This window comes from Helicoverpa zea, chromosome 27 (assembly GCF_022581195.2).
Source record: "Helicoverpa zea isolate HzStark_Cry1AcR chromosome 27, ilHelZeax1.1, whole genome shotgun sequence".
In the NCBI taxonomy this organism is placed as follows: Eukaryota; Metazoa; Arthropoda; class Insecta; order Lepidoptera; family Noctuidae; genus Helicoverpa; species Helicoverpa zea.
This window is the reverse complement of record NC_061478.1, coordinates 2,288,149-2,314,933: the sequence shown is the minus strand read 5'-3', so window position 1 is coordinate 2,314,933 and position 26,785 is coordinate 2,288,149. Positions and strand designations below refer to the sequence as shown.

The window sequence follows — 26,785 nt, the reverse complement described above, 5'->3', positions numbered from 1 at the left end:
TACACTCTATATACTCCCTATGTATTTCCTTATGTACACTCTATGTACTTCCCTATGTATTTCCTTATGTACACTCTATATACTCCCTATGTATTTCTTTATGTACACTCTATGTACTCCACTATGTATTTCCTTATGTACACTCTATGTACTTCCCTATATATTTCCTTATGTACACTCTATGCAATCCCCTATATATTTCCTTATGTACACTCTATGTACTCCCTATGTTTTTCCTTATGTACATTCTATGTACTCCACTATGTATTTCCTTATGTACACTCTATGTACTTCCCTATATATTTCCTTATGTACACTCTATGCAATCCCCTATGTATTTCCTTATATACACTTTATGAACTTCAACCCCCGTTTAGTTTTTTTAGGAATAGATTTTGTTAACAGTTTTTTTTACGTTTTTCAATGTTTGGTTAGAGCTTGGTTTCAAAAACGTTTTCTTTTTACTTTTAATAAATTTGAATTAAAATCATTTTTGCTAGCCTATATTTTTTCTCACAATAGTGGCATCTTGAATAAACTTCAACCCACATATCTGTGTTGTTTAATTTAATTTTACTTTGATTTACATTTTATTGTGTATAATTACTTTAATTAATATAATTCTAACTATGTTTAAAATGATGATGAATGCATGATGTATTTTCCTGCAACTGAAGGTGCACAAATCTTTAAATAACTTTTTATAATTTGTTTTGTTGGAGTTTCTTTCTGAATAAAATAAAATAAAATCTGTACAAACCTTGTTCTTCCGGATGATTCAACTGGTCCAATATACCAACGGGACTGGGATTCATATCTTCCCACGCTATATCCAGACTCGTCATCACAATAGGCGCGTGTGCTGAAAAGATCAAAACATTATTAAAATCATTCAGTTTTTAAATAGTTTTAAAAGTTCTTAATTAAGATCTAAATTAGAATCCCTACTAATATTATAAATGCGAAAGTAACTCTGTCTGTCTGTTACGCTTTCACGTTCAAACCCACTCAACTGATTTAAATAAAATTTGGTACAGAGAAAGATTTGACCTTGAGAAAGAACATAGGATAGTTTTATCCCGGACTTTTGAAGAATTCTCTTGAAAACGCGATATAACCGAACCGACGCGGGCGAAGGCGAGGGCGGAAGCTAGTAAAAAATAAAAGCACATTAAACTTAAAAAACAAAATAAGAATAATTCAGTAAAAAATTGACCAGGGGCTTGATCGTATCCCGAGCCTTTTCCCGACTGGTGGGTTCTGCTTTTTCATATTCTTCATAAATCTAGCAATACTTAGCGCAGACAGTCAAAACAGTCCCCTGGTTGTAAGCAGAGGGATTGAGACACAGGGGACTGACTCTATACATCTGCGTAGACTTTTCCCAACTAAAGTAGGGTCGGCTTCTAGTCTAAATGTATGCGGCTGAGTACCTGTGTTGTACATGGAGTGACTGCCTATATGACCTACTCAACCCAGTTACTCGAGTGACCCAATACCCCTTTCTAAGATGTTTGTCAGATTTTCGGGCTTCTCAATTTTAAATGACTGTCTATACACTGATAAATCATTTTTGAGTTTAAACTAGAAAAATGGGTGGCAGTACGAGTATAGTATGTGTGGGTCCATACTTGTGTTCAGAAGTTAGTAACGAGCCGCCGTTAAGTTTGACGAGATACACTTAGGCCCGATTCACATCGGAACGACCGCGGTCGGCAGCGACGCACGGCGCACTTATTTCCTTGACTTCCCATTTGACTGTCTAATTAACTGCTTATTTGACTACCTATACTCACAAGGAGTATGATGAGGAGTGGGCATGGCGGCATCATCTACACTCCAGGCGGAGACCACGCCGGCGGAGTCGCCGCGGAGCAGCAGCCGACGTTGCTTGCCGCCCACTGATGTTATCACGAAACGCATGGCGGGGGGACAGGATAGGAGCTGTGGATAAAAATACATACTTTCTTATAAAAGGTGTGAAAATAACTCTGCCAGACTGAAGGACTCCAAAATAAATAAAGTAAACATTTAAGTACAGATTAGGCTTTTTTTATCAAGCTGGGGAAGTAATTCTCTCGGGACACAGGTGGAACTGTGCTCACAAGTCCCTTAACAACTCGAGAATGACTGGACCACCCCCATTTAGTTTTCAAGTTATTAGAACTTCGTAAGTATATCTTGGACACCAAAGACTGAGTAAAAGTGAAAGAAAACATCTTTAGGAAACCTGGACGCTAAAAACTGAAATCACATTCCTTTTGACTATGAGAAGAAGCCTTTGCTCAGCAGTGGGACAATAAAATGATGATGATGATAAAAGGGTGGTGATACTGATGATGAAGGAATAGTGATGATGATAATGAAGGGATGATGATGAATGGAAATTTTTATAAACTTTTACTATACCTTATTATCCGGATGAGCAAGAATGCCAAACAGTACTGGACTATCATGATCCACGGTTGGGCCGTGAAATCCCTTGTGATCGGGAACCGAGCTATAATATATCATTTAAATTATTTAGTTAAAAGATTATTTAGCACCACTAAATAATTTGGAGTAAAGGGGGAAAAATATTTGAAATAAGGGGATTTAATGATATTAGATACCATGGGAATTATTAACGATTTTTACTTAGTTGTAATATCTTCATTAATAGGTACAGCTACATTTGAATTGTTTCAACTGATATTCTAAACGAGAATAACTCTGTCTGTCCGGCTTTCAGGAAAAACTAAGCCGATTTTAATTAAATTTGGTACGCAGATAGTCTACAATAGTAGATAGTCCATATACAAGGTGTTGATTTGCATTTGTGCCATACTTCAGGAGGAGGTCATAAAATACGTAAATAATCGATTGGAATTACAGTGGACGGGAAATAGCTAATATGCACTGCTTTTTACCCGACTGCCAAAGAAGGAGGGTAATGTTTTTTTGTCATTGTAATGTCGTAGTATTTCAGAAGTAATCCGAAAATTATGAATAATCGTTGCGTATGCTTTGTGTTTGCGTTTGTGTGAGGGCGCAGCACGGTTTTAAGGCCAGTAACACACGCGTCAAGTTCAAATACGGCTAGATGACATTGACGGAATTCCGAAAAAAAAAATTTTTTAAAGTTACGTACCAATTTACTTATTGATTTGGGTCGAGAATCATAAGCATAATTACGTCCTTGACTATGGCACGGATGCAAATCGACAGCTTGTATATATATGTATAGATAGTCCAGAGAATACACCAGTCCTACCAAGGGGTATTGGGTTGCCCGGGTAACTGGGCTGAGGAGGTCAGATAGGCAGTCGCTTCTTGTAAAGCACTGGTACTCAGCTGAATCCGGTTAGACTGGACGCCGACCCCAACATAGTTGGGGAAAAAGGCTCGGAGGATGATGATGAGTCCAGAGAATTCGCGATGGAATAGCTATTTTTAACAATACGACAACGTATTAAATAATTTTACTTTATTTTTACAACTATCACATGGTACCTAATATCACAAAAGGATTTGAAAAAGGGGGCACATTCTTCACCAAACACAAAAAATGGAAATAAAAAAAATTACAACCAATTTATCAATTAAAAAATAAACCACAATACTTTCATTAACAAAGAATACTTTGGTTTATATACAAACGCCAATAATTTCGGAATTTTCTAAGCTAAAAGCTTAGATACATAATTTACTATGTATTACTGACAAATAATATTTTTCTTTTTTACATATTTTTCAATTAAAAGCCGGTGGCGGGTACTACGCACCTAATTTTCTTGAAAATACATTCAAATAATAATTATAAACTTAACCAAAAACGATGGATATATATGATAGTGCAAAGGCAAATTAATATAATACGCTTTAATTATGTATAACATTATTTTTTTATCTATCTAAAAAAAAAACTTAAAATATTTCAAAGACTCGCTAAGGCCTAAGGTATTGTGATACTGAAGGCTATAAATATAAGAAGCTATAGATTTTTTGGATACATGGTTAAGAACAAAACATCCCCTATGCTTCTACTTCTATTAATAATTATTTATTGTTTGTTTGTACCATAAAGCGCCAAAACTAATAAACAGGTTTTCAAAACATCTTTATTGGGAAACTCAACTACCTCCGGGTGACATAAGCTATATTTTATCTGAGTACGAAAAGTAGTTTTCACGGGACGCGGGTGAAATAGAGTACTTTTATCCGGATGCAGGAATAGATCCATTGGGACACTAGTGGAACCGAGGGAAACAAAATTAGATATAGCCTTCAGTACCATTTTCATTCTCTACCAAACCTAAAAAAGGAAAAAAAAACTAAACAAAACCAAAATAAAGCAGACACAAGTGCTAGCAAAATAACTCTATCTACATACAAAATACATATAAACAGACAAATGTGCTGACCTACTGATAGCCCGTCCTCGCAGTTTGCTATAAAAGAAATATTTATATCTTGGTATATTATCGTATGGCATAGCTTTAAGTGTAGCTTAGGGTTAAAGCTTTAAAAAGTTATACTTTTCAGTTTTAAGTGGACGGAAGAATTTTGGGTTGTTTATAGACTTTGTATTTTTAATATTAAGATTAGGTACTTATATTTAACATTGAAATAAAGCATCCCTTCTCGACCACACGGCATATAAATAAATAAATGAGGTGGCCAAAAATATTATGCATCTTAAAAAAACAATTCTATTGTATGTGTTCAAGAACCGATTTTAGTGAAATAAAGTCACTATATTCTTACTACATGTAATATAAAAACGAAAGTAACTCTGTCTATGCCAAAACTAAATTATACCGGCCATAGGACATTAGCTACTTTATTACTCTGGTGCGGCAAGTTGTAGAACCCGGACCTAGTAGGGTTTTTTTAAGGGATGCAACTACGAAACAATGATTATTTTTGTGAGTAAACCTTTTCCTTTGTAATTTACTTGTTCGAAAACAAAACCAAAAGGTTTTTCTTAAAAAATTAACACGGGATCTTGAAAATTATTTTTTCAAAAATACATAGTTTACAAACAACCCATTTAAAATCCAAATAAACATCTATAACATAGGCTTGTAGTGCTCCAATGAGAATCTAATGATGATACTTGAACGAATGACATGCCAATTCAAACTAAACCGTTCAGATAATAAGGTCCATTTTAGAGTAACTGCTTGAACGAGGTAGGTTTTTAAAAGAGAGCTAGACAAAAAATATTGCGATGACATAAATTACTGCGGAATATAGATATTTCTAATTCATATCGTCTTATATTACTCGTATAGAGCTGAATAGTTTGTCTGCTTGAACTTTTTGAAACTCTCAGGAACTGCTAGTCCGTTTTGAAAAAATAGTTCAGAGTTTGATAGCTCATTTATATTAAAAGGCTACATTTCATCGGCGTGCGCGAAGTTTGCACGGGACACGCTGGTGGAAGCTAGTAAATTAATATTGTTCTACGATATTTTTTTTCCTAACCCGTTTAGTCCTAACCCTAACTGCCTACTCATTAAAGTTCAAAATCTATTGTAAAAATACCTCGTTCAAGCTTATTCGAGTCATAGACCAAATGTTTTATCGAAAAATTTTGATCATTATTTTCTTGACCATCAAATGATACTTAAACCATATTCTTCGTATAAAATCGACTTAAAATTAAAATTGTAGAAGTAGTTTTTATTGATTTTGATAGCACATTCTAGCTTAATTAGCGTATCTTAATGTGTAATACAGTCCCTATATTTTTTCTTTCAGTTATATTATACTTAAACGTAAATCAAGTTTTCTATTTGATACACCATTTTAAAATTAATTCTCGAAGAGGAAGATGTCCAGGATAGAGCGAAGTGGAAGAAGAAGAAGAAGACACCATTTTAAAATTAATTCAGCATATCTCGCGTAAGTATTCTTAGACGTACCTACGTAAAAATTGTGTTTACTTTTATAAATTCACAATTTTGTCTTGTTATTTATTTTATCCTGGCAATACAAATTGAAATAACCTAGCTTAATACTCCTGACCTTTGAAGCGGAGCGGAGAAATATTAACCAATAACATTGTATAAAAATCTATCTATACTGATATTAAAAAGCAGAAGAGTTTGTTTAAACATACAAATCTCAGGAACTACTGTTATGATTAGAAAAAATCTTACAATGCTAGATAGCCGCTTTATCGCGGAAGACTATAGGCTAGACTATAGGCATTTTACCCAAGTGCGCGAAATAATTCCCACGGAATACCGGTGACACTGTTAGCAGAAGATTTAGAAAGGCTTTAAATTACTTTTTACCCAGTTGCCCGAAATAATTCCCACGGGGTAAAACCAGTTAATATTTACCAGCTAGTCAGTTAATATTTCTCCATCTCTCTACACGCAACCACCCTCCAAGCAGACCGCATAAAACCTTCACAAGTCCCCCACAAAAACAACTTACTTGGCAGGCAACCTATATAAGTATCCTTTGCCTTCAGTAGAACAGACCAGCACTCTGTCCGGCGCGAGGAAGTCGCCCGACATCCAGCGCTCGCCTGACGGCGCTTGTATTGAGCACAGGACTGAGAAATCACCTGGAAAAAGAGATAGGAGTTTTGTATGTGGGAATGTTAAATGGTGGTAGGTGAATAGGGATGGAAGGAATTACTACCAATTGAATGAATAAACTTTATCCGAGTGACACGATACTCTAATAAAAAAAATAGATCAGTTCATCGGTTGTAATGTTGAAACACAGGGGACTGACTGAAGTTTGTGAGTTTGTGAGGGTGGGTAAGTTTGTTACTGTTTAACGAACAAACTGCTGTAAAGATTTTATTAAAATTAGGCCGTAATATAGTTTTAGCATAACAGAATAAAATACGGACTTCTTCTTATCAGGATGCGGGAAGTGCTTCCCTCAGAAAGCTGGAGAAATCCCTGGCAAAGGCAGTAGTAATATACCTACGTACAATAAACTCACCAGCATGATATATCTGACAATACTTAGCGCATACTATCAAAACAGTCCTCTGGTTGTAAGCACAGCAGTAGAGACACAGGGGACTGACTCTATATCTCAGAGTAGAATAGTAATAAATACACAACAAACTTACCAGCATCATTATATCTGACAATACTTAGCACAGACGATAAGCACGGTCCTTGGTTGTAAGCACAGCAGTTGAGACACAGAGGACTGACTATATACCTACCTTTTCTCAACTATGATGGGGTCGGCTTTCAGAATAACCGGATGCAGCTGAGCACCAGCGTTTTACAAGCAGTGACTGCCTATCTGACCTCCTCAACCCAGTTTCCCGGGCAACTCAATACCCCTTGATAAAACTGGTAAAAATAAAATAGACTTACCAGCATCATACCTATATCTGACAATACTTAGCGCGGACTATCAAAACAGTCCACTGGTTGTAAGCACAACAGTTAAGACACAGGGGACTGATTTCAGAATCAGTCCTCTGTCTTCCGTAGTATATTAACAGTATCCTTAATAATAACTTTAAATACAATATACTTACCAGCATCATATATCTGACAATACTTGGCGCAGACGATAAGCACAGTCCTCTGGTTGTAAGCACAGCAGCTGAGACACAGCGGACTGACTCTATACTTTAGAGAAATATAGGAAGGAATATGCATATAATGAACTCACCAGCATCATATATCTGGCAATACTTAGCGCAGACTATCAAAACAGTCCTCTGGTTGTAAGCACAGCAGCTGAGACACAGGGGACTGACTCTATACCCTACACGCTTACAGTAAAATAGTAATAAATACACAATAAACTTACCAGCATCATATATCTGACAATACTTAGCGCAGACTATCAAAACAGTCCTCTGGTTGTAAGCACTGCAGTTAAGTGACATGGGACTGACTCTATACCCTACACGCTTACAGTGTAATAGTAATAAATACACAATAAATTTACCAGCATCATATATCTGACAATACTTAGCGCAGACTATCAAAACAGTCCTCTGGTTGTAAGCACAGCAGTTGAGACACAAGAGACTGACTCTATACCCTACACGCTTACAGTAAAATAGTAATAAATACACAATAAACTTACCAGCATCATATATCTGGCAATACTTAGCGCAGACTATCAAAACAGTCCTCTGGTTGTAAGCACAGCAGTTGAGACACAGGGGACTGACTCTATACCCTACACGCTTACAGTAAAATAGTAATAAATACACAATAAACTTACCAGCATCATATATCTGGCAATACTTAGCGCAGACTATCAAAACAGTCCTCTGGTTGTAAGCACAGGAGTTGAGACACAGGGGACTGACTCTATACCCTACACGCTTACAGTAAAATAGTAATAAATACACAATAAACTTACCAGCATCATATATCTGGCAATACTTAGCGCAGACTATCAAAACAGTCCTCTGGTTGTAAGCACAGCAGTTGAGACACAGGGGACTGACTCTATACCCTACACGCTTACAGTAAAATAGTAATAAATACACAATAAACTTACCAGCATCATATATCTGGCAATACTTAGCGCAGACTATCAAAACAGTCCTCTGGTTGTAAGCACAGCAGTTGAGACACAGGGGACTGACTCTATACCCTACACGCTTACAGTAAAATAGTAATAAATACACAATAAACTTACCAGCATCATATATCTGGCAATACTTAGCGCAGACTATCAAAACAGTCCTCTGGTTGTAAGCACAGCAGTTGAGTGACAAGGCGTTGAGACACCGAATCTGTTTCGATTCGTTCTCGTAAATCGGTTCCGATTGCTTGTTTTCGTGGCCTAGGAGAGACCAGACCTGAAATTAATATATTTTTGTTTAATATTATGAAAAAAGTCTTGCTGTTTCAATGGTTAAAGCACCAGCCTCTTCAATATGCGTGTGCGTGCGTGTTTGATTCCAGACAAGTTCCAGTGTAACTTTTACCTACACTAATTATGATAAAGAAGATTTTTTTTTATTATTATTTGTGCCCTAAAGGCTCGGAATCTCCTGAACCGATTTCAAAAATTCATTCACTGTTGGATAGCTATGCTATTCCCGAGTAAGATCGGCTATATTTTGGCCGGGTACGGGAAGAATTTCCCACGTTATGCGGATGAAACCGCGGGATTTTATAAGTCTTGTATATTGTGTTATACGTTTTCATTATACATATTTATTTATATAATAACAAAAGGTATTTTAATCACTATTAATATTTATTAGCTATTGTACTATCGTCAAGATTTATGCTCAATAACAATTTTATGAGAGTGTCATTGTAAAATCTGTAAAATTTATATTGACTGCATTAAACTTGCTTGACAGTTTGCTTTTCTGCAATTATCTGAGGAACTACAGGCCAAATTTGAAAAATTCTTACAGTGAAAAACAGCCTATTTATCAAGGAAGGATTAGGGAGTTTTTTATCCAGGTACGGAAAGGAGTTCCCTCGTAACATGGGTGAAACCGCGGGGAACAGCTAGTTTAATGTGCATACTAAGTTTATATATAATAAGTTCTACTTACTTTAACAGTCCCAGTAATTGATATGGCTAAGACAACATCATCTTTCCTTGAAGATGGACGGAGTACCTGAAATATTAAAATGTACGTTTTTTACTTTTGTTTAACAAAAGTTTCATTAAATAAAAAAAGTCTAGTTCGTAGCTTATGGTCCACAAATAATGAAAAAGACGCACGGGCATGTGTTTTGTGGACAAGAGAGAGAATATCTGAGTAATAATATTAAGTGATGTATTTTATGTCGTAGGTACTAGCTGACCCGGCGAACTACGTACCGCCTAATTATTGGAGGCATATTTAGTAAGTCACAAACACACGACACAATACTTTTTTAATTTTTTCCTTATTTGCTCACCGTTTAGACCTACCCTGGACTACGACAAACATTTTAAAACCAAAATCAGCTCAATCGGCCCAGCCGTTCTCGTCTCTCGAGTTTTTATCAGACTAACGAACAACAATTCATTTTTATTTATATAGATTTCTTTCACTATTTTCTTTTATCTTTTCTATGTATGTACTATGTACTTTTTTACCCAGGTATCTAGGGTGTGCTGGCTCAAAAAATAAATTATGTTTTTCTTCTTTCATCAATTTTAACGTTAATAATACTCACGTGCAAAGCGGATATCCAGTCAGGGTTCATCTTAGAGCTCAGAGAGAATAATATCTCTAGAGAGAACGGGTCCATGATCAGAATCTCTGCGTAATACCCGTTACAGAATAAACGCAAATCCTCACTGTTGCACATGTGGTACGCCTGAAATTGTGAAAAAAAAAAATTACCGACTTCAGAAAAAGGAGGTTGTCAATTTGTTTGAAGCTTTTATTCAGAGAAATACTTAATATGGTTAAATAAAAATTTATTGGGCTAGCCTTTTCCCGAATATATAGGGTCGGCTTCCAGTCTAACCTGATGCAGCTGAGTACCAGTGTATAAAAACCAAATGTACATACATATTATTTTGAGAATAATAGGTACATGGTAGAATAAAAACTCAATATCGGGAGAGCCTTTTCCCGAATATGTTGGGCTCGGCTTGCAATCTAACCGGATGCTGATTGACCTGTATGGCACATATAGGAACTGCCTTTCTTTCTATGTAGAATAAGTAGGCTAGAACCACACTCATATCATAAGGAGAAAGTTTATGAGTGTGTATGTGTCAGTGTGTTTGTTTCTTCTTCACGCACAAATGGCTGAATAAATGTCGATGAAGTTGACAATATGATTCAGTAGAACCGCTAGTGTTTTTTTATACAGCAAATAAATGAATAACTAACCTGTATATTGGTGTGTATCTGTGACAGTTTAACACTCTCCCTGCATTTGCCATCAACCAGATCCCAAGTGCACATCTCTCCGGCTTCCGATGATGACACTATGAAGTTATTGTCCTGAAAATGTTTATAAATAGGTAAAAGTTTAAATTAATTACATTCAATACATCCAAAACTCTAGGAGATCGCCTCTGGCTATGGCTATATAAAAGACTTATTTGTTTTTTCTTCATTTATTATTGATAAAATATATTTTTCTTGATATCTTCAAAGTTTGAAAAGAATAAAGGAAATCTACGATTAAGATAACAGGTTTAATCCAAAAGATATCCTAACCTTTTTCATTGAAACCCGGTATTATTTCAAAACTGCACAAATAAATATTTGAACAGTATACAATGATCTAATTCTCTCCAAAAACTAAACTAAAGTATTTTTGTTTGAATGTGATGAAACTTGGTATACTTCGGCCGTTCAGAGAATGCGTTCCTGACACCTATCAGTTAGTCACGACTAGTGATGGGCACAACATAACACTGAGTTCGTTACCGTTCCTTCAAAATGAACCGCCGCATTATTTTAAGATTATTTTCGTTTTAAATTGGCGGAATCATTTGTTTTATATTTTAGTTATTTAAGTGGAAACCAAAAAAAGGTAATATTCATATAATAAAATTGTTTTATTTATTCTTTGTTACAAGTACATTGAATTGAATGTGCGAACAGAATATTAATCAGACTCCGATTTGCTTGAGGAGGTGGTGTCTTCATCATCATCTTCGCCTACATGTATAATTATATTATTATCAATAACAGAATCAATCCTGATATCTCGGTCTAACAAAAGCCGGGTAATCAAATAAAAACAGATCGAAAACACTTGAAAAACGTGGTCTATGCGCACGAAACGACAACGGACGACTGTTTTAGCGTCACAAAATGGCGGCCCATAACGCCATTTGGGGTTACCATTTTTAATCTAAGTATAAAAATGCGGTTTGGTCATAGTTTTATTTTTATATTTCATAAACGTTATAATTAAGTCTTATAGTCCATTATTTTCCAATTCTTAAAAAGAAAATCAAAACGTATTATTTTATATTATAACTGTATAAGAACAGATTACGATACTTGCCTGTTATTTTTAGCACAGCACTACAAAATATAAACCGCTGACATAACCTTGTAATAGCGCAGTATAGATTTAGAAAAATATTGTTTACCAAGTTATTTGACACTCAGTTTGGCACAAAATTATAACATTCATTGATTATTGATATAATAATGTTGTTTTAATACTCCTCAATTGTTAAAACGGTAAACAACCAGCAAAAATATTTTTATCGTAACTGCAACGCCATTGCAAAGTTACGTCGTCAGTTCAATCGCGACGTGTCAGGAACGCATTCTCTGAATGGCCGAACTTATAACATAGCATAGAAGTACATTTAGGCTACATTATTATCCTGGTGCAGGACGTAACTGACGTAACTCCCTCAGAAAGCAGAAGAAATTGTGGACAAAATCTAGTGACTAAACCTTTTACTATAGATGTCTATATCCTATCTATCCATCAATCTGTAAGTAGCTAATGTCAAAATACAATCTCAAATCTCTGATACAATATAGAAATCCACCATTCATCATTAAAACTCACCTGTATGATAGAAGCCCTAGACAAACAAGTGACGGGAGCCGTGTGACCAACTAGCAGACATCGAGGCGTCATCTTCAAGTTATCCGGGTCAACTTGCCAAATACAGATCTGTCCGTCATAGCACCCCGTGACGAGGGTTTTCTGGTCCCGGGAGAGGTAGACCGAGGAGACGCAGTGCGTGGGGGCATGCTTTCCCCATAGTACTACGGGCACTATGAGGTTTGTGCCCGGCATGGCTGTGGAATGAGAAAAATTACCCATGTTATTATAAAAAAAACCGGCCTAGTGCGAGTCGACTCGCGAAAAAATTAAAAGTTAAAAAAACTAAAAACCAAGCTAGTCATGTTTTGTCATCAGAACTAAGAGCGTGTTCAAAATTTCATCCTAATTGAAGATCGGGAAATAGGTCAAATTAAGATTCCAACATTTTCTTACATACATAGTTACAAGTGAAGCGAATATAAGCGTGTTAAAAAGTTAAATCGACTTTTGACTATTCGCATGAATATTTTCTTCAAAATTGTCTATTGTCAGTTTAACTTTTATTGAGTAGTACCTTTTTTGGTAATGATGTAATACTTTGTACATTTAGAAACTAAAGCCAAAAGAATTAAAAAAACATTTATAGGTCTCTGCTATCCTGGTTACTATATTTTATAATTATGGAAATTACTTAAGGTAGATTTTTACTTAAGAAATAATATTATTTGTGAGATGACGGCAGATAGAAGAGTATGGAAGGAGAAAACATGCTGCGCCAACCCCAAATAAAATTGGGATAAGAGCAGGAGGATGATGATGACTTAAGGTAGAATTTTGTGTTCAATAATTTCATAATTTTGAATGCAAAAAAGAAAATTGTACAATGCATTGTTTGGAAAGGAAGTAAGGGAAGGAAAACCATTATGATGTAATATTTCTGTTCACTATATTCTTATTTATTGGTCAACTCTTTCAAGTTCATATAATAATCCATATTGTATTATTTTGATAAAATTATTTGGATATAAATTGAATTCAAATTGCTTCCTTTGGAATCCAGGTCAAATAATGAAAATAGTAATTTCAATAATTAATAAAATCAATTTTAAAATAATTAAGATATACAACTATGCATATTAAAGATTAGGGGGAGTATGCTCAAGACATTTTAGAATCAATTATATTGAAAATAAATTCATAATAGTCAGTTTCAACAAAATCAATTTCAGTTAACGACTTTTGGTGAATCGCGACCTGTTTTATGGCATATTAGATACTAATTAGAATATTAAACTACTGATAGAAAAGAAAAAACAAATAATTTTAATTGCATACAATTTCACAGCCATAACAGTGTCTCATTGGACAAAATCATGTGACAAGACATGTATTATAGAAGTGCGTTAGATAATACCTGAAACAGTACACAAATGTACCGTGAAGATGTTTTGTTAGCATAATAATGTGATAAGACAGGATTCTCTGGTATCGTCTGCAAGATACCAAGGACAAATCAATTTATTACCTGCTTAGTACTATTAGGGACCGATAAAAGGGTTTCAACTGCTCCCGCACCGCTAAACGTCCATGGGGGCTACCAAAACTTGCACTGAAATGGACTTACAATTTTTAATTATAATAAAAACAGTAATACTGCGACAAAAATCAATCGACTTTGCTGTCAGTTTTTTGACAGCTGATGTGATTTCTATGACGTTGACAGTTAAAACGATTATGTTGGCATCCTCGTTACCGCGTTTAATACGTTCCACGAAATAAATAACTGCCTTGAGTACATAACCAACCGGGCAACCCTGTTAGGAAATTATTTTTATTTTTGCCAAGTTTCATTTTGATTAAGTGCACTAATAAAGTAACGATTTTAATGCAAAGCTTCTTTTATACTCAAAATAAAATCGTTCGAATATAGCAAGTTTCTAAACAAAATAGGTGAAAAGAACCAAAAAAAGGTTGATTTGTAGAATACATCGTATTTTAAAAGTCGAACTTGTAAAATGACAGTTTTCATGCGTGAAAGCAATGGTGATATTTTATTTACATTTTAAATTGAACAAAATATATAAAAATAATGGCGGAAAAAGCAAAACCAAAGGATCGATCAAAAGCGAATATGAAAGAAGAGAAAAAAGATAGTCCTGCTGATTTATCTAGTAAAATTGACGTCATTGATGAGATGAAACTTAAAATGTTTAGTTCTCTTGAAAAAGCTGAACCCGAGGATAGTCTGTATCCACCAGAGCTGAATTCCCATCTACTTGAACAACTTACAGTAAGAGAAAATAAATGTTACTTTAATTATTGCAATAAATAACTCTTTCATGCAATACACAGATTAATCGAGAGATACACGAAAGCATTATATATTATTTTTTTACGTAAATGAACTTAAGAGCAATGCTAGAGTATCTAGCCCCCACAAACTACACGTTACTTAGTAGTTTAGTAAAAGTTTAAATGTTTTTTTGATTACGTCTTCGAGAACTTAACAAAGTCTTTAAATCAAGATACCAGCCCACAAGACACAATTTAATGGCACGGGGCCCTTTTACATTTATTTTGAGAAATAAGGTAAAAAATACTAATCATTCCAGGTAATGACAGCCGACAACAACGAACTTCGAAAATGCGTGTTTTTAAAAGACGAGAACATAAAAGAGCTGAACAAAACTATAGCTGATCTCAACCAGAGAATACGAGACATAATATCAGGCACAGGTCCAGCAATATCTTCAAAATCTGCCGGCATCATCAGCGCAAAGATCACTGATCTCTGCAAACAAAACCGACATTTAGTCTCTGAAATAGAAAGCTACAAAACCAAAAACGCAGCTTTAGAAAGAAAAGTGATGCAACTAGATATCATAAATAAAGAGCACGAAAAGCTTGATATATGCGTTTGCAAAGACGACCACATAGACCCAAACCCGGATGAACTTAAAGAATTAAACAACAAATTAAATTCCGTCAATAAAAAGCTATATGAAAGCAAGAATAGGAATTTAGAACTGAAGAACGATATTTTAATGGCAACGAGAATACTTCAGCAGGAGTTAGGAGATAAATTCACGAGTATTAAGGAGTTGCAGAATGATGTGGCTGGTTGGAAAGGAAGGGCACAACAGATAGTACTGCTTCAAGCTAAAATTAGCGAGCTAGAGGACAAGTTGAATATAAAATCTAAGTCAGACGTGCATTCGGAGAATAAGAAGAAGGATCAGGCTCAGGTAGGTGGAACATTTAAGATTCTAAGAAGTACATACGAATACATACGATACATACGATAGGTTTTTGAATTTCCACGACCAAAAAGCCAAATTATCACCAACAATTCAAAACAAGCCAAAAACGTTTATTGAAAATAGGCTAGTTTTTATCACTTTTTCACGTCAAATACTACAAAAGGACAGGCGCCCCCAAAACGCCCCCCTTTCCCCTTTCCAATTCTTTGTAAAAACCAAATTCTGCTACTAAAAACGTATGACACTCGAAAATGGCACCTTTTTTCCTCACAGCTTATTCGAGATCTTGAACAAAAACGAAAGAGGGAGGTCGATCAAGCCATGAAAGAAATGGAAACCCTAAGAGAAGAGAATCAAGAGCTAAAACGCAAACTGGAAGGTGCAAGATGCAGGATTAGGAATCTGGAATGCGATGCCACGACTATTAGACAGAAAATGCAGACTTTCGTTGAGAAGAGTAGCCATGATGACATGTTGATCAATGAGCAGAGGGTGTGTTAATCGTTCTTGTTGATATTTCATTTGATGCTGACAAATCTAACCAACAATACCTAAATGAAAGTTAGACATTGAAAATCAATTCATAATCAACATCTTTCCATTGATATTCGTTGTCCGTTAATTCATATAAATCTCTCTCTTTAACTGTCTTTATAGCATTATCGAAGACGCTATTTCCTGTTGACGTTTGCGAAAATAAAATTACGTTTTCTTTTCTTTCAGAATCAAATCAAAAGTTCAGAGCTATATTACCAAGAAATCCTAAAAGAAAACACAGCAAAAATGAACAAGATGAACACAGAAATCGTTGAATATCAAAAACTGATAAAGAATACCGACGCCAAAATAGATGCTTTACGAAAACAAGCCACAGAGAAGGCTACAAAAATTGAAGAGTTGAGAGCACAACTTCTAAGATACGAGGAATGTTCTCTACAGAGCATATTCTTTACTCCTATGAAAACTGCAACAGACAACGAAATAAAAAAGCTATCAGAGTTAGTTGTCACACTAAACACGAGGCTTGATGAAGAGAGGCACAAATGGGAGGAGTTAGAACTTACCCACAGGAAAACGAAAGAAAAGAAGAAACGTTTAGAACGAAAAGTTGCCAGCATGGAGGAAGAAATCAGGTGTCTTAGGGACTCTAGAAGAGGTTCGAGAATTTCGAAATCATCCATGATAAAGGAGCATTTTGACTTCAATAATGGGTCTTCAACATTAGTAAAGAAGATGTCCTCAGTGACCGGGATGCCTGATAAACCTAGTGACAGTCCTACAGGCACCGATTCCCAAACAGGAGAAGAAACCCTTGATAGAGAAGACTTAAAGTTCAAACTAGAGTTAACAGAAGAAAAACTGAAAATTCTAGAAGATAAACTAAAAATGATTGAAGAAGAAAAACAATATGATTACAATCATTTGACGGAAATGATACAGACGTCGAAACAGTTATTCAATGAAGCACTGATGGTGTTACAAAGAGAGAAGTGCTTGTGTTCCTAATTATTTTTATGTTGTATATTACATTTTTTATTTTCGTTAATTACATTAGTTTTGGATGACATGTGTATTTAATTTGTGCACTAAACCTGAAATTAGGTCTATGTACTATATTGTAGAGTATCCAAAATCCAAATTTGGCATCCCACTAGTCTAAGTTGTCTCATACATGTAAACTACATACTTTGGACACAGCTTCCACGTCTGATAGCATAGAATTCAATTAAACGCGATTTAAATGCAACGATATAGTGTAAAAAATGAGCCACGTGAATCCGTAATGATTTAAGATTCAACATTTTAAATTCGTCACTTTTCTTATACTAGCAACATTTTACCAGTTTTTTTCTGATAGAAATTCGTCGTGATGTTGGCTACCTATAACCGCCGCCATTTGTCATTTTTTTGGCATGCGCGTACGGGGATGCTACGAAAATCGTGCTCTTGAGTGTTTTCTTACATTACCGAGTTTTGAACTTTGTTTGTGAATCGTGAAAACCCGTGTTTCTCTGTGAAATACCAGTGCGTATATATATTTGTTGTGTTTTTGTGTTAAAAACATTCATCATGAATAAAACTTGCGCAAGGTGTGAGAAAACAGTTTATCCGACTGAGGAATTGAAATGTTTGGACAAGGTAATTTTCACTTGAATTCCTTTTAAAGTCTATTGCAAACCGGTTAACGGTTTTGATTGTATTTTTTATGAGAATTGCGATAGGAATGTCTATGTAACACTGCTATAGAATGCAATTTCCAATGTTCTAAATTTCATCAACCGACTTAACTTTTTTCGTAACTATTGTCGTGTGCCGGGCACATCATTTCAGCCGGACGCGTGACTCATTAAATTATATAAATTGCTGCTGATATCATTGTGAGCTGTTTATAATACCGCATCTGTACTTGCATCGACCTTTTTAACTAATTAGAGTCGTCTTAGGCAATACATGACCTTGTGTCACATTATTGCATCGATTGTATTCAAATGAAAACTCTTGGAAGAATGGACCTAATACCTTTGCCAATTAGTTCAGTGATGAGATAAAATTTCCCGCGAATTGTTTACACTGCCATTAACTTTTATCTTTTGATATCACTTGCCTAATACTTTATCTTTAAAGATAAGGACTGAAATTATGTGTGCACTGTACTGCTGTGTAGATAACGATAGTTTTGAATGCCGTGAAAAGTATTTTTTGCAGATTAAAAACAGCACAAAGTTCAGAACTAAAAAACATACGTTACATAATTATGGCCTGTCTTTGAGTTCTATCACATAGAATGGCCAAAAATAAGACTGAAATCACCAGGAGACTTTCTACCCAGGACCAATAGTTCTGCTAAAAATTAGCACTGAAAGTCAGTCTCCAAGTCCTGGTGACTCCAAAGTAGTCCAAAGCTAGTCAACATTTGTTCAAAAGTTTGTAAATGTTTTAGTAACAGGCTGGCATTCCACAAATAGTTTTTTTTTACCAAACATAGACAAGAAACAAACAAATGTGTGTACTAAAACATTTACTAAGGTTTTAACAACCTGTTTTGAAACACCGGTACTTTTATAACACTTGGCATTCTGTAGAATTTTTCCTTAGGTCAAATTACTTACATAAATATGACATCTTCATTTATAAAAAATTACAATTATGTATGCACATTATTTATGTGACAAAGTTAATATTTTTCAGAGTCCGACCATAGTATGAAAGCATAAATACTTTTTTTTTCTACAGATGAAAATTTTGATACATTTGGCCCATTCAATGCCCTGCAGATCAATAGATTATGAGGTTAAGCAACACCTGTCACGGTTGTTCTGTGGATGGATAACCATCTGGTCATAACAAGCTTTTCCATGTTTAGGAGGCCACAATAAACTGTAGGTCCTAACTGTCATTTGAACATCTCTGGCAGTCAGAAGCCAGTAAGTCTCACAACCAGTCTTACCTAGAAATATTGGGTTGCGTCACTAACTGGGTTGAGGAGGTCAGATAGGCAGTCGCTCCTTGCAAAACACTGGTGCTCAGCTGCATCGGGTTAGACCTGAAGCCGACCCCAACATAGTTGGGATAAGGCTAAGCAGATGGCGTTCAATAGATAGAGTATCCAATTTTGAATTTTAACAGACCAATATTATGCATGATATTCCAAATCAGAAATATTTGAATAGGCAGGTTTTGACATAACTAGTCAATGAAATGACTTTTTTGCTAAAATTAACATACAAGTTCCGTCAATGTAAATAGGTAGGTGTTTTGTGAGCTAAATTATGCTAATTTCAATATCTGGTTTAAAATAAAATATTTCTTGCCTGAACTGTTGGTATTGGACCTTGATAGAAAATTCTTAGACTATTGATTTAGTTTGAAGAAATTGTTTAAATATCATAATTCAAAACTAGGTAGTTATTTAGATAATCATCTCTGACTGTTACCTTTTCTTTAATCCAGTTTATGAAGTAGTCTTTTGTCCTACTACTGGGCAAATCTATCCTAATATTAAAAAGCTGAAGTTTGTTTGTTTGAACGCGCTAATCTCAAGAACTACTGGACAGATTTGAAAAATTCTTTCAGTGTTAGATAGCCCATTTATCGAGGAAGGCTATAGGCTACTTTTTGTCCGGGTTCGTGCCGTGGTTCCTGTTATAATTTATTTCCCTTTTTTCAAGCAACTTCCCAAAAGGGAGTTGTTTCTCAATTGCTTGGTTATATAGCAACTAGCTTTTGCCCGCAACTTCGTTCGCGTGGAATAGTGACTACCAGCAGATTTTTGATTTGACCAATAGATGGCGCTATATGTCCGGAATAATTTTATTTTTATTTTTTTTTGTAATAAAAACTATCCTATGTCCTTTCTCAAGTTTCAAACTATGTCTGTACCAAATTTCACACAAATCGGTTCAGTAGTTTAGGCGTGAAGAAAAGACAGACAGACAGAAAGACAGACAGACAGACAGACAGAGTTACTTTCGCATTTATAATATTAGTTTGGATATAGCATAACAGGTGTGGTTTTAAAAATAACCTATTTACAAAACTAAAAGATACAACGTGGTCGAGATCAGAAAGCAAAACTGTTTTATTTCGAATACCAACATTACAAAATATTATTCTTGACATCTAACAAAACAAATCACAAAGTAGGTGCAAACATAACATACCTTTCCCTCATAATGATTGGTAAAGACTAATTAATTCAATTACAAATAAAATCTACTTCTAACATAAATTAACTTAATCATTAGGAATTCCTACAACATCCGGCCATAATTCGGGCGGTGGAATCACAATCGGCGGATCCTGTGATAGTTCAGAATCCGTCTCGTTGCCTGGCTGGCTGTCAATGACAGGTGAACCCTTATCAGACGTGTCTTGCGATCTGGCCAGTATTTGATCTGCATGTCGCCGATGCAGCTCGCCATCTTCCGTCCTTACCAAATAAGTGGTCGGACCCTCTACCGTCTCCACGGTGGCCCGACACCACTTGTTCCCGAGCCCATACATGCGTATTAGCACGGGCTGCAGCAGCGTAAAAGTCCGCGTCGGCGTGCGCTGCGCCGCCGCCTCCAGTTGCTGCTCGGTGCGGCTCGGCATCGAGTCGGGATGTAGGCTCGACACGGCCGTCCTGTATCTTCGCCCATTCAGTAGCTCGGCAGGTGTCTTGTTCGTGGAACTATTTGGTAACGTCCGTAAATAATATAAAACTTTGCAAAGTCTCTCTTGCCACTGCATGTCCAAATTCCCTAACTTCTTCATTTTATTTTTAAATGTTTGGATCGTGCGTTCAATTTGCCCGTTAGTCTCTGGGTGATAGGGCGGTGAATACAAATGTTTAATACCATTCCTTTTCAGAAAATTATTAAATTCATCCGAGGTGAATGCACGTCCATTATCAGACACCAAAACTTCGGGCAGCCCTTGTGATGAGAACATTTTTCTTAGAACAGCTATCACCGTACTACTATTCATTCCTGGTACGATTTCAGCCTCAAACCATTTGCTGTAGCTGTCTACTAGTACTAAAAAAGTTTTTCCTTGGAAGGGCCCCGCGAAATCCACATGCACACGGCTCCACGGCTTCTCTGGAACTATCCATGTCTGCGGATCTTTTGGTGGGTTATTTCTTACAAGCTGACATTGCTGACAGTTGGCCACCACTCTCTCAATCTGCCGATCCATGTCGACCCACCACACGTAACCTCTTGCATACGCTTTTGTTTGGACAATGCCCGCATGAGGGTCATGTAACAACTTTAACACTTTGTCCTGTAAGGACGTAGGTATTATGACTCTGTTGCTCCACAATAAACAACCTTTATTATGTGAAAGAGCCTCTCTCCGTGTCCAATAAGCTTGTAGGCTCGGGTCCATGTTCCTTCGCGGCCATCCGTGCAATACATGAAACATTACTTTTTGTAATACTAAATCTCTATTGGTCTCCGCGGCTATCTTACTAGCATCCAGCTCCCAGCCACTCGGCTGCTCCTCCAGCAGCAGCACGTCGCGCAGCACCTCCTCCTGTACGCTCGACGTGTCCGGAGCAGTCCACCTGCTCAATGCGTCCGCGTTGCCGATTAATTTACCAGGCCTGTAGTTAATGCTGTAACTATAACTGGACAGTTTCAATGACCAGCGCAACATTCTCGGTGAAATCTGGTCTGGAATTGGTTTCGCAGGGTTAAATAAACCCACCAACGGCTTATGATCTGTCACAATAGAAAATCTGCGACCCGCCAAGAATTCGTGAAACTTTGTCACTCCAAATATAATGGCAAGGGCCTCTTTATCAATCTGCCCATATCGTCTCTCATGCGGCTGAAGTGTCCGTGAGGCCATCATCACCGGCCTCTCAGAGCCGTCGTCCATGACGTGAGCAATAATCGCTCCGAGACCATATTCCGATGAATCACAAATGAGAAGTAGTTCTTTTTGCAAATCATAGCCTACCAATGTTCGCTCTGAAGAGAGTAATCGCTTCGCCTCCACAAATGCTTCTTGTTCCTTCTCACCCCACCTCCAAGGTCTTTTTGATTCTAAAAGTCGATATAGTGGTTCCAACACCGTGCTCTTGTCAGGCAAGAACTTTTCATAGAAATTATATAAGCCCAGGAAGGCACGTAAGGTCTCTCTATTCGTTGGGGCTGACTTTTCCCGAATCTCTTTGACTTTCGCTGGTGCTGGGTGAAGTCCTTCTGCATCAATCATGTGTCCCAGGAATGTGATGCTGTTCGCAGCGAACACACATTTCCTTACGTTCAGGCGGAGTCCCATCTGTTGCAGCTTGTTCAGCACTTCTCTAAGTCTCCGGTTGTGTTCATCCATCGTGGCTCCAGTGACAGCAATGTCATCTAACAGACACGCCACTCCATCCATACCCGCTAACGCTGTTGACATTAGGCGTTGAAAAATTGCTGGCGCCGCGCTCACACCAAATGGCAAGCGATTCACTTTCATTAGGCCGATCGGAGTGTTCAGCGTGAGCATCATCGCTGTCTCGTCGTCTACCTTCAATTGTGTGTACGCGTTTTTCAAGTCCAGCTTACTAAATATTCTGCCGCCACTAAGTCTTACAAACGCTTCCACAGACGTCGGTAGCGGATAGATGTCTGTATCTATAGCGGCGTTCACCGTGGCACGATAATCACCACATATACGTATTGTTGCGTCCTCTTTTATTACCGGCGTGATTGGCGTCGCCCACTCAGAATAACGAACAGGTGTCAGTACACCCGCCTTCACCATCTCGTTTAATTGTCTAATTACTTTTCCTCTAAGCGGGTAGGGCACAACGCGCGCCTTTAAGAAACGGGGCGTAGCTTCGCGCCGTACGTGAAGTTTTACCTCAGGACCTTTGTACTCGCCAAGGCCTTCTCTAAATAGTTCAGGAAAGTCTCTTCTGTATGGTTCTATCTCCTCTTCAGTCCAGCACAAACCTGATACCTGAAGGCCTAGTGCATGGAACCAGTTCCTTCCCAGCAGATTTGGTCCATTCCCGGATACCACAACCAGTTCACATTGTGCTTCCTTATTAGCTAGCACAACACGCACATCTGCTAGCCCTAATACTTTCAAAGGGTCTTGAGTCCATGTCACAAGCTTTAGATTGGTAGCCCGGAGGGGAGGGGGCGTCGACCAAAGCCTCTTGTATGTCGCTTCCGACATAATGGTCCGAGATGCACCCGAGTCCACTTCCATAGATATTTGAACGCCGTCTATCATAACGTCTGTGGTAATAGGTGGTGAGTAATTTTCTACACAGACATATACGCCCATCATCTTCTCAATCGAAGTGTTACTCGCGTTGGCTTCTCTCATATCGTCGACCTGGTGTTCCCGACCTGGCTTCTTGGAGCAGGCCGCCGCAATGTGCCCAAACTTCTTGCAGTAGAAACATTTCGCCTTAACAAACGGACAGCGCTCCCCCGGCCGGTGTGCACGTACGCACCGCCGACACTCGTTCGATTTAACAATACCAATATCCATCGGCTCAGCCTCTGTGACACTAGACGGAGTTTGCTTAGACTCACTAGCCACACACGCAGGGTACAAATCAGGGAACGTCACTTGATAGTCCAGACACATTTGTAACGCGACCTCGTAGGTCAAGTCTTTCTTTTTCAATAAGTCGCGTCGCAAGCGATCGTCCCGCACCCCCAGTACTAGTCGGTCTCTCAACTGGCGTTTTAAGTCTATAAAATTGCACTTTGCACCAAGCAGACTTATAGCCGCCACAAAGTCTTGCACGCTTTCACCTTGCACTTGTTGACGTTTATAAAATTTTCCCGCTTGCAAAATTTCGTTAACCTCGGGTTCATAAAACTGATCCAAAACCGTAAAAATGTCCGCCAACGGCACTTCTGTTGGACGTTTTGGAACAAGAAGTGATGCAATTAACGCAAAAGTTTCTTTTCCGCACTGAGAAAGAAACAGCGATCGTCCTTTGTCTAGGTTAAGTTTGTCGTAACCCGCCGCATCCAGCGCGCACAATAACTGTTCTTTATAATCACACCACTTATCAGTTTTTGGGTTAAACTGCCCGGGAAACACTATATTCGTTATATTTGCCGTCATTTTCACCGAAATCTAACTTATTTTCCGCAGTCGCCAATAAAAGATACAACGTGGTCGAGATCAGAAAGCAAAACTGTTTTATTTCGAATACCAACATTACAAAATATTATTCTTGACATCTAACAAAACAAATCACAAAGTAGGTGCAAACATAACAAAAACAATAGCCTCATTCATCATAATTTGTAAAGGAAAAAGATAACGTATGTTTATTACTTCTTGACCTGCAAATGGCTGAATGGATTTTGTTATAACTTGGTAATATATTTATTGAAAACCAACGGCTATACAAAACAATGTTATAGACAGAGAAATAGAACGCCAAATATAAGTTTTCACAGATAGCAACAGAATAGCACACTTATAGCTAATCAGCTGATCTATGAGATAATAAACTTAAACACAAAATCATTTATTCAAACTTTGCTGCAAAACAGCACTTTTTGAATGTCAATATTTACTAGAGACAGCCCCCCAATCCTCGCACCCTCAACTACATCCTATGTTCTTGCTGGATATAGCTTCAAAATAACTACACTACTATTTATTCAAGTTTTGGAAGTGGTTCCATTGGAATGCAGGTAAAACTATATACTAACTAATCTATGTATAGTTTGTACAAAAGCCTGAATCCTTATACAAATATGGCAATTTGGTTTTTCGCCCATAACTCGTGTGATTCACTTTACGTTTACCTTAATTGTAGTTTTATTACAGTATTATCCTTATTAAAATCAATTAGTCATTGCATTAAGTCACCATAGCATCATAGTTTCTATCCTACATTCCATTCTACAAATGTATAACTTTGTATGGATTATTATTATTCTTTATTGCACACATAAATACATTTGACACACTGAAAACAGAGAGATTATGTACAACAAGCGAGCTTCATCCATGAATGTATGTTTATGGCTATGTTTCTCACTCTTTCGTGCTAAAACTAGTTAATGGATTTTGAAGAACATTGTGAGGCTAAAAGGCTCCATAACTATCTTCGCTATTAGGAAGCTTGATTATTTCCAAATAATATATTATTGTCCTCCTGCCGACTTTGTTTGGGGTTGCTGTAGCATGTTTTCTCTTTCCATACTCTTCTATCTGCCGTCATCTCACAAGTAACATTATTTCCGGCCATATCTTCTTTCACACAATCCATCCATCGTTTCTTTGGTCTTCCTCTTCCACTAATCCATGTTCATACTCATCACCTTTCTTACAACACGACTCTCATTCCTCATCACATGCCCATACCATGACAGCCGGGTTCCACGTAATTTTTCTGTTGCCGGTGCCACTTTCAAACTTCCTCTTAAATTGCTATGCTAAATAATATATGCTATACTTTATCCAGATACAGGCAGTTGTTCCCACGGCATGTGGATGAAACCTCAGGAAATCAGCTAGTACATTATAAGAAGAACAGAATTGGGGGAGGAATGAAGAGACTTAAGTGGAAGCTATTAAAATTAATTAGTCATAGTGTTAAGTCACCATAGCATCATAGTTAGGTCATATAGTTATTATTTATGGTAAATTAGTAAAGGTGTTGTATATCCTTTTACACATATTCTTAGTCACTGGTAATGAATTAGTCCTTACCTAGTAAATTAGTAATTCCGAAAAGATGATGGATATTTTTTTATGCAACCTTTTTCTGAAATTATATGAACATTATATCATTCTTACAAACCACACTAAAAGGAGGTCAAACAAAAACAGACGTGAAGATATATTTTCGATCAAAATATAAATGGGTTTTTATCAGTTTATCTTATTTGCAGTATTAAGAGGACGAATTGGAATTTTTGGCGCCAAGGATCTCAATTTTTCTCAGTAAATACAAAACGGATCAAAATACAACTTGGTTACCTGAAAGTTCATGATATAAACCTTATTTTGTTAGACGTAGAAACATGATTAGGTAACTTTTATAACAGAGAAAAATATATCAAACATACCTCTTTTTAAAAAGAGATTCACATATTATGGGCAAACGGGACCGATTTAAGCCTCTTAACTTTTTTAGTAGTTGAGTATATACATACTCTTTAAAATTGTAGAAGGAATTTTTATCAAATTATCATTTCTAAATAATAAAATTACAAAACCATTTTGTCGCTTACGACTTTTAGTTATAAGCTAGCGCGCGTATTGTTATCCTCGCCCCGCTCAGACGCTCCGGCCCCTTTTGGCGTCTTAGATGCGCGTGCCGGTTATGGAATTATTGTTGACCAATTCGTCGCCTTAAGTAAACCATTCGCTGATAAAAATCACATTTTGATTGGATTACTTTCATTATCAAGGAAAAAATACTACAACAACGTAAAAGTTATCCTTCCATACTAAATCATATTCTGTGAATTTAATAATTGTTACAAAATAAAGAAAAACAAACCCAAAAAGATATGATTCCGGCCAGGATCGAACTGGCGGCCTTCTGCGTGTAAAGCAGATGTGATAACCACTACACCACGGAACCAGTTGAGTACTCGCTCCAAATTCATGTTCACATAGCACGCTCAC

General features: G+C 36.9%; 4 protein-coding genes and 1 non-coding gene across 12 annotated transcripts in view; 2 read left to right on the top strand and 3 right to left on the bottom strand.

Annotated features, from left to right (window-relative positions):
• The window catches only part of LOC124643497 (WD repeat-containing protein 7), a 130,718-nt gene extending 116,601 nt beyond the window's left edge, over window positions 1-14,117 (bottom strand). For 5 of the 8 annotated variants that reach the window (XM_047182494.1, XM_047182492.1, XM_047182490.1 and 2 more), the window contains exons 1-10: window positions 13,951-14,117; window positions 12,444-12,679; window positions 10,790-10,903; window positions 10,122-10,265; window positions 9,509-9,574; window positions 8,632-8,794; window positions 6,430-6,562; window positions 2,410-2,500; window positions 1,797-1,944; window positions 761-862 (exon numbers count right to left, since the gene is read on the bottom strand). In XM_047182494.1, coding sequence (XP_047038450.1) covers window positions 761-862; window positions 1,797-1,944; window positions 2,410-2,500; window positions 6,430-6,562; window positions 8,632-8,794; window positions 9,509-9,574; window positions 10,122-10,265; window positions 10,790-10,903; window positions 12,444-12,677 — 1,195 coding nt within the window. In that variant the 5' untranslated portion in view covers window positions 12,678-12,679; window positions 13,951-14,117. Of the gene's footprint in view, window positions 1-760; window positions 863-1,796; window positions 1,945-2,409; window positions 2,501-6,429; window positions 6,563-7,507; window positions 7,645-8,067; window positions 8,136-8,631; window positions 8,795-9,508; window positions 9,575-10,121; window positions 10,266-10,789; window positions 10,904-12,443; window positions 12,680-13,950 lie in introns of those variants that run through there. The other 3 variants (XM_047182491.1, XM_047182498.1, XM_047182497.1) reach the window with 3 other exon arrangements.
• A 260-nt stretch (window positions 14,118-14,377) lies between these two features.
• LOC124643372 (coiled-coil domain-containing protein 13) lies at window positions 14,378-17,250 on the top strand. Its single transcript, XM_047182344.1, has 4 exons — window positions 14,378-14,715; window positions 15,038-15,670; window positions 15,959-16,177; window positions 16,409-17,250. Exons 1-4 carry the CDS (start codon window positions 14,515-14,517, stop codon window positions 17,189-17,191), a joined length of 1,836 nt encoding a protein of 611 aa, XP_047038300.1. The 5' UTR covers window positions 14,378-14,514; the 3' UTR covers window positions 17,192-17,250.
• A 321-nt stretch (window positions 17,251-17,571) lies between these two features.
• The window catches only part of LOC124643226 (LIM and SH3 domain protein Lasp), a 48,893-nt gene continuing 39,679 nt past the window's right edge, over window positions 17,572-26,785 (top strand). The window contains exon 1 of the mRNA XM_047182104.1: window positions 17,572-17,824. Within this exon, the coding sequence (XP_047038060.1) occupies window positions 17,756-17,824 (69 nt within the window). The 5' untranslated portion in view covers window positions 17,572-17,755. The remainder of the gene's footprint in view (window positions 17,825-26,785) is intronic.
• LOC124643225 (uncharacterized protein K02A2.6-like) lies at window positions 20,246-23,647 on the bottom strand. The gene has a single exon (XM_047182103.1). The coding sequence runs from the start codon at window positions 23,498-23,500 to the stop codon at window positions 20,420-20,422; it is 3,081 nt and encodes a 1,026-aa protein (XP_047038059.1). The 5' UTR covers window positions 23,501-23,647; the 3' UTR covers window positions 20,246-20,419.
• On the bottom strand, window positions 26,669-26,741 carry Trnav-uac. Its single transcript has one exon. It is a non-coding gene; the product is annotated as a tRNA-Val (tRNA).

Bases quoted from the DNA above. Each gene is read 5' to 3' on its own strand.
- LOC124643372 (XM_047182344.1), top strand. From the start codon at position 14,515: ATGGCGGAAAAAGCAAAACCAAAGGATCGATCAAAAGCGAATATGAAA. The intron at 14,716-15,037 runs GTAAGAGAAAAT...TAATCATTCCAG, and splicing joins ATCTACTTGAACAACTTACA to GTAATGACAGCCGACAACAA. The intron at 16,178-16,408 runs GTGTGTTAATCG...CTTTTCTTTCAG, and splicing joins TGTTGATCAATGAGCAGAGG to AATCAAATCAAAAGTTCAGA.
- LOC124643225 (XM_047182103.1), bottom strand. From the start codon at position 23,500: ATGAGAGAAGCCAACGCGAGTAACACTTCGATTGAGAAGATGATGGGC.